General features: G+C 42.2%; 1 protein-coding gene across 3 annotated transcripts in view; it reads right to left on the reverse strand.

Moving 5' to 3' along the window:
- Positions 1 to 4,724: 4,724 nt before the first annotated feature.
- LOC115609075 (cytochrome P450 2H1-like) overlaps positions 4,725 to 13,318 on the reverse strand; it is a 141,940-nt gene continuing 133,346 nt past the window's right edge. For 2 of the 3 annotated variants that reach the window (XM_030488787.1, XM_032919978.1), the window contains exons 2-9: positions 11,166 to 11,328; positions 10,167 to 10,316; positions 8,150 to 8,310; positions 7,576 to 7,752; positions 6,995 to 7,136; positions 6,522 to 6,709; positions 5,894 to 6,035; positions 4,725 to 5,569 (exon numbers count right to left, since the gene is read on the reverse strand). In XM_030488787.1, coding sequence (XP_030344647.1) covers positions 5,388 to 5,569; positions 5,894 to 6,035; positions 6,522 to 6,709; positions 6,995 to 7,136; positions 7,576 to 7,752; positions 8,150 to 8,310; positions 10,167 to 10,316; positions 11,166 to 11,328 — 1,305 coding nt within the window. In that variant the 3' untranslated portion in view covers positions 4,725 to 5,387. Of the gene's footprint in view, positions 5,570 to 5,893; positions 6,036 to 6,521; positions 6,710 to 6,994; positions 7,137 to 7,575; positions 7,753 to 8,149; positions 8,311 to 10,166; positions 10,317 to 11,165; positions 11,329 to 11,796; positions 12,022 to 13,318 lie in introns of those variants that run through there. The other variant, XM_030488786.1, reaches the window with a different exon arrangement.

Consider the following 13,318-nt stretch of genomic DNA (forward strand, 5'->3'; position numbering starts at 1 on the left):
CATAGTTCATCCTGCAGGGAGCATGTCATGAAAGAGCAGGAAAGTAATGGCAAAGCCAGAGACAAATGAATCTCTTCTGGAAAATCCCTGAGGAGCTGAGTGGTTAGGATAGAGATACATGTTTCACTGCCTCCACAAGAAATAAAGGTGACATTACTTACCACATGGTGAAGTTCCTGGCAAGTCCCATCAGGATGTCTGCTCCGTTTCTTTCTTCTGTCTTCAATATGGATGTTAGAATAAAATATCCTCACCGGTTAATTCCATTGCAGTTCATTTTCTTTCCTTCTTCCCTGCACAAAGCTGGATCTCTTTTATGTCACTAGCTGCCTAGGAAAGCAGTGGCCAATGCTGGTGTCTGCCAGCAAATCCACCAGAGGCTTAAAGCCTGCGGTGTATCGCTCTCCTGCCTCAAGCAGAAGTGAACCTGCCCTGCAATTCCACAAGCGCTGAGTCTATCAAGGCAACAGCTGCGTCTAATATCACCAGATAGACGGCACAGCCCAGTTCTGAGATTCTTGCTCAGTATCAGTAAGAGTTGTTCTCTAACAGTGCTGCTGAAGAGTTCAATGTGCCAGGAGGTGGCAAGTAGGAGCAGCAAGAAAGCCTCAGGCAAGCAGGACTCGAACACAAACTTGTGCACAGGGGGAAATTCTTCGTGCCCTTCCACCTAAGCATGTATTTAAACCAAGAGCTGATCTAGTGCAAAGGCACAAATACTGAGTACAAGCCAGCATGCCATGGCCAAGTGGCAGACTTTGCATGTTTGAGGCCTGCTTTCTTAAAGCAAAGGATAAATGAGGACTCATTAAAACAAGCAAGCGAAAAGAAAATTAAAAGATCAGTGGTATGGCATTGGCCCCAGCAGTCAGAATTGTGACTGATCAAGATTACCAGCTCTGTTGGAAAAGAGGGCCTGGGAGGAGAAACGATGGCTCATCTTGGTTGTGCTGGTATTGTCCAAGTCTGGAAATAGATCTATTTTAATATAATATTGCTGCCCTCTAGTGCTTTGGAAAAGAGTCTACCCACAATTACTAGTCATCAACAGATGCTAGGTAAGGGAAGCATGCCTTTTCTGGGAATGGACAGAAAGCAGCAAAATAGTCAGCAGGATCTATAAAGGCAAAAGCTAAAGACAGATGTGAGTGGGTATAAATTCATAAAGCCATCAATTATTTCAAATCAGCTACATCAGTTTAGAGCACCCCTAAAATCTTGCCCATTTGTGTTTCCAATATCAAGAGACTACCAACAAACAGATCTTCTACCTTCCCTTTACTGTACCCTGAGGCAAAGGCTGGTAGTTGCTGAAGATAAGGTGGCAATGGCCGATCAGCCACAACACCCAAAACTGCTCTTGACACCGAAACTGACAGATGGTACAGGGACACTCTAGCATATTACAGATACTAGAGTATCTTCTGACCTCAATGATAACTTCAGGTCAGCAGTCAGAACATCCCTTATGGTCTCCAAAATACGCTGCACATACCTCTGCATTGCGTTTCTGCACCTCTGCTGTGGCTAAGGAAAGCCCATTAAAATAAACTACGTGCAAAATAATCTCTACTCCCATCTGCTTAAAAAACCAAACCAAACCCAAAGGAACAAACACTTTAAACACTCTGTTGCTTTTGATTTTACAAGTGATAGCACAGGCCTGTGAGAAGCAGCTGAGAATAATCACTTTAGCTGCCTTTCCCCCTGGTCTTCCAAAGCAAGTTATTGCATACCTGTTCAATTAAAAACAATTGTAGTGTTAGAAATCACTTCACAAAAATGAAAATTGTACATCTCCAGTCTCTGGGGACATCGGAAAGAAGCAGCAACACTTTCTTCGGTGTCCGCATGTCACTGTATAGGAGAATTAACCTTCCCAGTGTTTGTCAGGCAAAGGATATTCAGATATTCAGAATTTGATTCTTCAACTGGTAAGGCTCTTCTCTCCTGCCACTGCTGAATACAATCAGCATCTTACCCATTTTTTGTCCATTTGTCTGGGCAACTGCAACATCAGCTTTTACTTTGCCAGGAAACTCTAGCAGTGAGGGAAGGAAATTCAGGTCTTGTGGCGAGATCACAGAATTGACACCCTTGTCTGAGTTTTGCCTCTAATTTTCTGAGTGGTTATGAACAAATTTCTATATATCATATTATATATATGTAGTATGGAGTGCCTTCTTCTTTCTCTCCGGTGAGAAGACTTGTAATAGCTGTTCTTCTTTGGCATATGGTGATAAGCTAGATGGTGCTTTCATTTATTGTTCTTTCATTTGTAGTTTGTAGTTGCTTGATTTTATGACATCTGTGGCTTTTGGCTTTGCAATGCCATGCTACCAACTCATGGTATATCTAGCTTATTGATACTTTGAAAGGAAAGAAGTTGTGCCTGTTTCACATGAACACTTTCTGCCATAAACGGTTCATTGGCAATCGTAATATTGCCAATAGTACAGTTGCTGTACTGTATTTCACATTGCCCAGATTCAGATCTCTGTCTTCACTGTGATCACTATAAATTATACATCACAGAGAATGTGATTAAGTAGGAAATGCCAGTCCTGCATCTGTACGTGTATGCTTGGCAACTCATGTAAGCTCTTTTTCTTTCTTTTGCCTGATTGTAGGATTGATATAGTGATCTTTACATACTTCATAAAACAATGGGAAAATGCAAGCTGCTCTTCAGCTAGGAAATGGCACTGGGAGGATCCAAGTATGTAATTTGTCCTCTTTTGCCACAAGGTAGAGCTCTGTAACCACAGCTGGGGTTCTGGTAGGTCTTGTAGGGTCAGTCCAGCCTTCGCCCGCATTGTTACTGGCAATGGAAGTTTTATAGGTGTCCTGGGTTCATCTATAGCAGTCATTTTTCTCCTTCTTTGTAGCTGGTGCAGTGCTGTGTTTTTTAACTTTCAGCCTGGGAACAACGCTGATAACACTGATGTTTTTAGTTGTTGCTAAGTAATGTTTACTCCGACCAAGGACTTTCTCAGTCTCATGCTTTGCCAGGAGGAGGGGATGCTGGGAGGAAGCAGAGACAGGACACCTGACCCAAACTAGCCAAAGGGGTATTCCATACCACAGCATGTCATGCCCAGTGTATAAACTGGGGGGAGTTACCCGGAAGGGCGAGATCACTGCATCGGTCGGGCTGGGTATCGGTCAGCAGGTGGTGAGCAATTGTATGCTCTCCCCTTGTTATTTCACTAATCATTATTATCATTGGTGGTAGCAGTAGTGGTTTTGTATTAGACCTTAGTTACTGGACTGTTCTTACCTCAACGCGTGGGAATTAACATTCTTTCGATTCTCCTCCCCACCCCTCCAGGAGTGGGGGGAGGAAGAAGGCGGGGAGAGTGAGCGAGCGGCTGCATGCTTCCGAGTTACTGGCTGGGCTTTAACCACGACAGTTCTTTGTGTCGCCCAACGTGGGGCTCGAAGGGTTGAGATAACGACAGATCTGATCAGAGTGTGTCTAATCATATTTGTGATAAGCATTCATTGTTTCTACTCATCACAATGGTGACTTATTGGCTCTCAGATTTGTTGCGCTTGATCTCAGAGTTTCAGCATGTTGTACCTTACTTACAGCCAGTATTTGCTGTTTTAGCGTTCATCGGCTGGGGGGCCTGGGCTAAGGTTCTTGTTTTACTGTACTTCATGGTAATGACTTGTAATACAATAGACTCATTGATCATGAAACTGGTCTGGTTTGTGCTTCCAGTGTGGCCATCACCTCTATACTTTGGGAGGTATATAATGAAATATTTTAGCAATTGCATATCTCTTTTTTTCTCCTCAGAGGGGCAACCTATGAAGGAGGCATTCCCTTACACCCCCTGCTCCCCCACCAGCCTATTTGCAACAGCAGTTGAGAGTTCTGAAGGTTTTGGATGGCCTTTGAATACCCTTGAGACCTGCCTGCTGATTGTGCTGGGGATCAGCATGTTGGCACACATACGGAGTGTGTTTTACCCACAGCCATCCCGCCCTGGGAACACCCTATTTCGTCTCATCTCGAAAGTTAAGCAGTATCGGGTTCAAATCTGGTCTAGGGTTAGACGACGATATAGGAGGACCACCAAGAGATTTCCCTGGGGCTGGACAGTCATGAGAGGCAGGGTGTGTAGGATAGTATGGGCAAGTATCTAGGCCAGTGGGCCCCTCCAGTGTTTTGGAACTTCACCACTGAAAAGTGCAACATCCAGAAAAACTAGTAAAACACTTAAACGAGGTGTGATGTCATTCTCTTTATACCAGAGAGGGACAACTCGCTGCAACGTGCTGGGGCTTGGCCTACGCCTACAGAGCCCTGCTCAACACTATCCAGCACCTTCAAAGGGAAAAAAAAGTCTCTGGATCCGATGGCAAAGAAACAGACAACGCAGCTACTCCAAGTACAGCAGCTACACCAACCCCAGTGACAAGCATAGTAGCTACTCAAACCCCGACAGCAACAGACAATGCAGCTGTTGGTGCAGAGATCTGTAACCACAGCTGGGGTTCTGGTAGGTCTTGTAGGGTCAGTCCAGCCTTCGCCCGCATTGTTACTGACAATGGAAGTTTTACAGATCATTGGCCAGCTCAGTCTTCAAGCCATAATATGTTTCATATAAATGAGTGAAATAAACCAGGTATGTACAAGACATTTGGGATTATAAGCTTTGTGGAAGCAGGTTTTTCACTAAATGGTATATTTCTGGCATCATAGAAAAACAGCATTTTAGCATTCTACTTCTTTATTTTGCAACATAAATTGTAATTTCACAAAACTTCATTGTAATCACACAGGAGAGGACCCATCTGCCCGGTCATCAATAAGCTCCATCCCCACCATAGGAGACAATATGTACTGGGGCAAGAATACAGTAGATGATCATCTTCTAACAGAAAAAAATCTCACTGGTTTATGCTTTGCTGTATAAACAGGTGATGAACAAACTGAAAGTACAGAAGAGAGAGATACCTGAAGCAGGGTCTGTGGAAACCCTGGAGTACAAGTGTCTGGTCCTGCTGTGCTGAGAGGATCAAGTGACAGGGACAGCAGCAGCAGTGCTCTCAGAGCACCAGTCCACACACCCTGACATGGCAGGATGTCAGAAACGAGGTAGGACCCTCACGTAGGAGAGGTAGACGCAGAGGAGAGCCTGTCTCCTCTTGCACAGGGAGCTGTCTCCTTCCCTATGTAGTTGCCTACTCTGTCTCTTGTTTAGAGCTGGCCATGATGATCATAAAAGAACCATACAATTTTCTTGATTACACATATTTCTCTCTATAAAGTATCTGGCGATGATCTAAGAGTTTCTGTATCAGCAGATTGAGAAATGAGTGTCATTCAACCAGAGCTTTCATGAGTGTAGTAGCTGGCAACTGTCTTCGCTTGCTTAGCGTGGAACAAAAGAGACCTCATAAGGTTGGGGCATATTAGCCACAGCGGTGACTAATGGGGTAATGTCAATGTCCTTGTGATGCACAACAGGTTTCAAAGTAAAGTTCTGCAGGATGGATGTTAAAAATATGAACAGCTCCATCCGGGCCAGACCTTCTCCTGCACAGATGCGTTTTCCTGCAAGTGGAAAATAACAAAAAGTGAGGGGAGAGTGGAGTATTTTTAACCACTCTTCCACGAAAGTTCAGACTTCTCAGAATGGAGATGCAGCATTTTGGGTAAACAAACTAAATTAGGGGATAAGTGTCAAGAACAATGAAAGTGCTCAGTGGGCAAAGGCAGTTTGAAGGCTTTGGTTTCTCATTTTCTGCTTGCAGAGAGAGTTGTGTGGATGAGTCCCAACTTCGTACATCTGTTCTTGCAGAATTCACTGGAGCATTTTCCGTGATTGCTAAAAATGAAAGAGAATAGTCGAGGTTCTGAAATGGAAGGAGATCTTACCTGCAGAGAAGGGCATGAAGAAGTCACTCTTTTTAAATGTACCGTTTGCATTCAGGAAATGTCCTGGGTCAAATTTTTCTGGATTTGGAAATTCTTTGCTATCATGTAGGACGGGACCCAGCAGAGGAAGTATTATAGTGTCCTGAATTAACAAGGAGAGTGGAAAAAGGTTAAACTGGAGACATGCTAAAACAAAGCAGCATTGAGAATTTCCCAGAGCTGAGTAGAAGGGTAGTCAAAGATTAACCAGTTTAAGCTGAGCATTTAATGAATAAAAATGTATGCCATTACTATGGCAAAGGTGGGATTTTTTGTGAATTTTAATGTTGAGTCTGATTAGAGTATTTAATATTTCTTCCAAATAAATTACAATTTTGCTATATCTACATGAAAAAAGGAAAAAGAAAAAATAGAAAGCCATCTCCCTCTTCACACAGAGGATGAAAAGTCCTTTCTTCTTTTTTTCTCTTTTTTCAGATACAAGGCATTAGACTCAATAACTTCCAGAATCCCCCTCCAAACAGAATCATTCTAATTCCAGATCTAATTTCAGTGTTTTTGAAAATAAAATAGAATACAGTGAATAGAACACATCATTATTTTCAAAAGATTATGAACCCTCTCAGACCTTTGGAATAAAATAGTTTCTGAACTTGGTGTCTTTGATCACGCTATGTGGGAGATTAAGTGGAATTAAATCAATGAATCTCTGGATTTCATGGATCACAGCATCTGTGTAGGGCATCTGGCTCCGATCTGCCATGCAGGGCCTTCGGTCTCGGCCAATCACACGGTCAATCTCCTTCTGAACTTTCTCTGTTAGGAAATAAGTAAGTGTTGAACGGTCAAGTCCCACATCTGTTTGCCTAAACCTCTCCCCATATTTACAGCAAAACTTGCTTTTAGTGCACCAAGAATATAGGAATGTACTCAGTGCTAGTATCTCTTTTCTGTGAATAGAACTTAGACTAATACACATGTCTACACTGCAAATGCAGGTTTCCTTAGTCAGGGAACCATTGCCACATGTGCTAATGGCAGGAATTGTCCAAACCAATCCCATGACCTGCTGAAGTTTTTATTTATTTCCTTTTCTATTACCTTGTATCTCTGGGTATTTCTGGAAAATCAGAAGTCCATATCTCAGGGTGATGCTGGTGGTCCCTGTTCCTGCAAGGAACAATTCGACTGTGGTGCTGCTCAGGCTCTCAACGGTGAATTCTGAGTGACCATTCCCTTTCTCCTGGAGGAAGATTTGGCAGAATGTTTTCAGAATGACAAATCTAAGCAGTTTGTTTAAAAAGGAAAGTCCTGTACCCATAATGTATGTTTTTAAACACATCTAATGTCCTTTCTCAGATACAACCTTCACTTTCCAGAACAATAGCACTGATGGTACTTTTACTAAATCATAGTATGAACCTTTTTTAAATATGGGAGGAACATTGAATTCTGTCAAACAGATTGGTCTTTAGTTTTCCTAACTTTGGCTAGTGCTGTTAATTCTGTGTTTAAAAATCCTAGATAAGAAAGTGGAGGGGATAGAATGAAGTTGATGTGCCAAGAAAAGCAAGTTCTCCTTTGTATTTGCAAAAGCCCAGCGCCCTGCCACAACTGAAAAGAAGCTGGGATTCAAGAGGTGGTTTTCTTATAAGCCAACAAATCTCTAGCTTTTACATTACCTGGTCTGTTTTGTTAAGAAAAGCATCAATGAAATCTCGAGGACAATTAGGATCCCGGGTTTTCTGGTGTTGTGCTATGATTTCTAAAATAAATTTATCAACTTCATCAACATTTTTCATCAGTTTTTGATGAGGCCCAGGTGAATACTCCATGAGAGTTGGGAAGAAATTGTATAGCTGTAAAAATAAAATTATGGAAAAGCACATTCTGATTAATGTGGATACAATAAAATGTTCCCTAACTGTTAGCTATGAAAATGAGGCAATTCAACTGTTTTGGAAGAGTTATTATTCAACTGGATTTTAATGCCTTTTACTTTATGGTTTCACTATAGTCACGGACAGACCTCAGTTGAGCAACTTCGGCAATTATACCCTTCTTTGGACATACAATGGCAGTTCCATAAGGTAAGAAGAAACAACAGGAATTGATTGTTTAACTGCCATTTTGGCTTTCAGAAAATTTATCCAAATTTAGGAAAATCCACTCCAGTTACAATTAATAACATGAATAAATATCCATTAATAAAATATTATCATCATTAACAAATGTATTCAATATAACAATACACACCTGTGTTTGTATAGCGTTCTGGTACTTCATGTTTTCATCTAGCAAATTAATTAAAGTTAAAAATTTCTTGTCCTCATAGTCAAACCTATCCCCAAAGACAATGGAGCAGATGATGTTGGAGACAGCATGAATCAGGAATCTGCCAGGGTTGAAGGGTTTCTCTGCAACAACAATAAAAAGGTATCTTGGTTTCAGAATTCCAGGCATCATCCCCTCCTCTGACACTACAGGGAGCTTTGCATCGTCTTGAGACCCAGAGTTTTGCAGTCCTTTGAAAGCATGGTGAAGGGCTTACTCAATTTTTTCTTCTCTACTTGAAGTGAACTAATTTCCCTGTCTGAATTGTTTGAGTGTCTCTTTTCCTAAGTTGTCTCCATTGCATATAAAAAAAAGTGAGGTCTAGACTGTCTCAGTGTTCTCAGGAGAACATTGGTCTGGGGGGGTTGGTGTCTTTTCAGATCACACAAGTCTGTCTTGTGTCATTTGAACTTACAGACTGTTTACTAGAGATGGCCTAAAGATTCCCTCCAAAACCCAATGAAACCAGAAGGACTTTGCCTGAGCCACGTCTTTAGGTTACTACACCCTGTTTATGAACCCTATTAGTGTAACCTCAACTGTATAACCCTCTCCTAGGGATTCGAATGCTTGTGATCAAAGTCTAGTTTTGATAGCACAGCTGCATAAGCTTCTAAGAGAACTACAGTGTGAGAAAAAATCAAGATTAGACTCAGGAAGGAAAGGAAAGTTACAGTTTCAGACAGTGATAGGGTGCATTTCAAGGTCTCAAGAGGAGAAACAACAACATCAAAAGGAATCAAATCCTAAAAGAAAAACAAGGAGTCAGAAAATGGCAACTTGGCAGTATTGAAGATCAATCTATTCCAAGGAGCAATGGCACCAACCCTTCTCTGCCTGTCTAATGACTCCCTAGCCTTTGAAGACTCAGCAGATGTCTCCTCACAGGTGGTGACTATATTAATGCTGAGCCAAGAACGTAACTAGTCCTAGCTATTTATTTTTTGCACGGAGTGTATATAATGGCTTTATACTTTTACACTTGATATATCTTGCTTGCAAAGCCTTTTAGTACACAGTAAAAGATGCCATAACAAAGTAAGCCAGAGGTGGAGGGTTGCAGTAGTGCCTAGGAAGTACAGCATTGCTGTGCTAGTAAAAGGGTAAGAGCAATGCAGGTGAGAGTATTTTCTCTGATTTGCAGCAGGAATGTTTATCTGTGAAGCCAAGCTGAATTTTCTAGTGGCTCATGGAAAACAGTGATGCTTCAGCATCCTTTTAGATCCCTTTTCTTCCCCCCATCCCTGCAGAATAAGCACACATTGAAGACTGGTCGTGGAAAGTAAGCCTGTGGTCCAGGCAGCAACTGTGCCACTGTGAAGAGAAGTACTAAGAAGTGACATTGTCTTATATACTACCATAAGATGCATGTATAGGTTAAAACCAAGGTGATTACCATATGCCTTGCCCTCAAAAGCAGCTTATAGCCCCTGTTCCCATTGCACAGTCCCAGCAATACTGGAAGGTATTGTCTCATGTTCAGATGGACTGGACCCAAACCCAAATATCTGTAAACGAGTTCTCTGGACACCCATTTCTTCACGATCCGCTTACTTAGAGCTGCAGGAGAGAAGGCAAGGAAGTGCATGATGCTTGGTTATGTGGCAGTCCCCAGCCTTGTCTCCATGGCTGAATTCCACCAAACTCTTGGCTTTGGGGCCAAGCCATTCCCTTTGCCACTTCCGGTCTTGCTCCTCAAGCAGAACAGGTTAAAAGATGCTTTCTAACACCAGCCTCCTATATTTATCCCTCCGTACTGTCACAGTGTCTTTGATTGACCCACTCCCAGCAGTGGTAACATTGGCTGTTGGAGCAGGGAGCAGAAACAGCAGCCATAGGCCCACTTCTTGGGTCATAGATATGCAGAAATAGCCCTGCACTCTCATTGTCTCACTGCAGATATGCAGGGTGTCCCAGTAAGCTCAAAGTCCAGTCCTACCATGTGTGTTCCTGATCCTCTCCACCAGAAAGTGAGCTTCCTCCTGGATTCGCTCGTCAATGCTCCTCTTCCCCATCCCAAAATCCCTCAGGGTGGTGAGTGCAAATCGTCGGAGCTGCTTCCAGGTCTCCCCATTGCTGGTCACAATACCTGATGAAGGAAAAATAGACCTCCAAGAAAAACAGGTTTTATTTTTCCCTCCCAAATGGAAGCTACACAGTAAGTACTCAACATGCAAAGATACTCCTCTGTGGAGTTATATTGCAATTGCTGTGTGCCCAATAACGTAACTTCTCTGCAGTTGTGGAGGTGACAAATTTAATCTATCTGTCACAGCACTTGGAGTAAAACTCAGTTTATTGCCAGAGTAAGAAAAGCTACATTAGGATGTAGATAAGAAAGTAACACTGGTACTGAATTTGTCTTGGCCACAGGCACTGAAAAGCAGCACAAAAGTTCTACTATGACCCTTCTCATGGTGTAACATTATTGACAAGACCATTGGTACTGTACTATAGTACCATGGATTAGTTACTATTTGCCCAGATAAATGCCATATTCAGAACCACCCTAGTGAAGAAACACATGGCCCAGTCTTGAAAGTGGCCCTTGCTGGCACAGCCCAGCGTATATTATCTCAGATTTGTTGACTGTGGACTTTCCTCTTGTTGGTTCCTTAGCTGTGTGTATATTGTTAATATTTCCAGAAATGGGGAATGAACCTAAGTTATTAGAGGCACATTTGATGAGCAAACTTTTAGCCAGAATTTGACCATGCTGAAAAAAGAAAGTGGCACTCAGTGAAGCCAGCCTGTGACCTTAGATAGTTCTCCAGGAGAGCACTTTCCTCAAGGGTCCAAGTAATGAGTTAGGTTCTTAGTCTTTTATTGCTAAAAGTAGTAAATGAAATCCACCATTCCCTCCTCCACTGCCCTCTGAACTGTGTTGCTGAAGCACTGAAAGCATCAGCTTTGTGTGCTAACATTAGTGGGGATATACCTGTGCCTTTGAAGAGTCTTTCAAGGAGTGGTAGATTGCCCCTTCCACTGAAGTCATCTGCCTGATCAATCAGAGCTTCTTTCACAACATCATAGCCATACAGCACCACAATCTTTTGTGGGCCTAAATGTATTGTGAAGACAGGACCATACTTCTCGCTAAGCTGTAGGAAAGGGGAACACAAAGAACAACATATGAGAGTTGTCTCTAAAATCTCCTGGGCGCCAGACCTCTGGAAATTGGATGAGTATATCAGTGGAGAGTCACTGCAGCCTTGTACTGAATAAGAGGAGTTGGGCACAGGAGGAGTGTAGTGAATATAGCAGTAGCATGAGCGCCTTGATTGCAAAGCCACTGCAAATTGCAGTTCTGCCATGAATTCAGCACAGGACTCATCATTAGTAGGATTATTGCAAATATATAGCCTTAGACTTGCACTATATAGACTTAGATATCAGATTATTGGAATATATAGACTTCAGAAGCATGTATATCTGTGAAACTGTTTGTTTCTGTTGGAGTTATTTGGTCAATGCAAATTAAGCTTGTGAATTAAACTGAGACAGTCTAGACTGGACTTTGGTTTATATGCAGTGGAGACAACTTAGGAAAGAAGGAGACAGTGCCTTACCTTCTTCAAGCTTTCAGGCAAGTTCTTTGGGTTCATCTGAAGTATGTTTCCAGCAAGGGGGAGTGCGATGGGACCGGGAGGCTGCTTCCTGTTTCTCCATGTGGTGATGAGAAGAAGGCATGAGACGCAGATCAGCAAGAAAATAGTGGTCATTCCCAGGAGCTCCATGGTGGGCTGAGGAAGAGAAGTCAAGTGTCAGAAGAGCCTAATGTTGGACCTGTAAATCCATCCTTATTTATATGCTGTGAATCCAAAGCACACGGATGAAATTAGCCAATAGTGCCTTCCTATTCCTTCTGAGATATGGCATTACTTATTAATCAGCTCAAGATAAGAATGAACAAACTAGGGATGAACTCCTTGTTTACACAATGATTTTTTGTACCTCTCCACCTTTGGGTAATCATTCATGCTGGACTAAAGAAGTCATGTTCTAATGCTGTCAAACAAACTCAAAATGCCTAGCTGCTATGTATATGCTTAAACTCTGTTTGCCCTCATGCCTAGATTGACATCTGCCAGCCCCTCTAGTATCTGAGCACAGTGGAGGGAGGTGTTGTGATTGAAAAAGGGCGTCACTCCAAGTTCTTCCTAGGCATTCCACCTCCGTTTCTGGAACAAAATTATGCAATTGTACCCAAGTCACACATGCAGATTTTGAGGAATACACTCAGCTTGTCCTAATCTGATATTTCAGCCAGACAAACCATATCGTCTACAGCATTTGCATGGTCACAGATTCTGCCCAAACCACAGATCCCTGCAGCAATCTGCAGTCTCCTTTCTGATGCTTCTAGAAACTAGTTGAAGATCCATAGAAGATGTGAAGATCCATGAAATATAAAGGCACCCTGAAGAGAGCTCAACAGAATGATCGGTTTAATTAATATTACCCAATAGAATGTAAAATCTTAAATGAAATATTATGCTTCCCATTTCTTCTCCGAGAGGAATCCAACCCCCTACAAGTAGAGTGAGAACTGTGTGCGTTTTCTGGCAGATTGAGTCACCTGAGACCAAAGAGCTGATACCAGGACTCGGTTGCCAAATGTTGTCTGTCCATCATATGTAGTGTCTGTAAAGTGCTAGTGATATACTGTAAACACTGTATGTGGACTCATACAGCCCCCACCATTTTCCCACTTTCTTCTTGGCTCCAACTACAAGGCATGGCATTAGGCTGTATATTTCCTTATTCTGTGACTTCATGTAGAGAGATACTGATCCTCTACATAAGGAGCACATGTGAACATGAAAAGGATCTGCTGTGATCAGCAGGAATTAAGGTTCAGCGATAAGTTGAGCATTCAAGAACTTGTGTAACAATATTCATAATTGCAACGTGCTATACAACTAGTGCTAGAGATAAGATGCAAACAATATCATCAGTTTTCAGATCACAGAAATGACATTTGACCAGCTAGCTCAAAAAGCCTTTTTAAATATTAATGCATGAACTTACAGGACCCAAACCATAACTCATCTGGAAAGGATGAAAGCATTGAAGTTCTATAGTCATTTG

Source organism: Strigops habroptila, chromosome 5, assembly GCF_004027225.2.
Source record: "Strigops habroptila isolate Jane chromosome 5, bStrHab1.2.pri, whole genome shotgun sequence".
Taxonomy (NCBI): Eukaryota; Metazoa; Chordata; class Aves; order Psittaciformes; family Psittacidae; genus Strigops; species Strigops habroptila.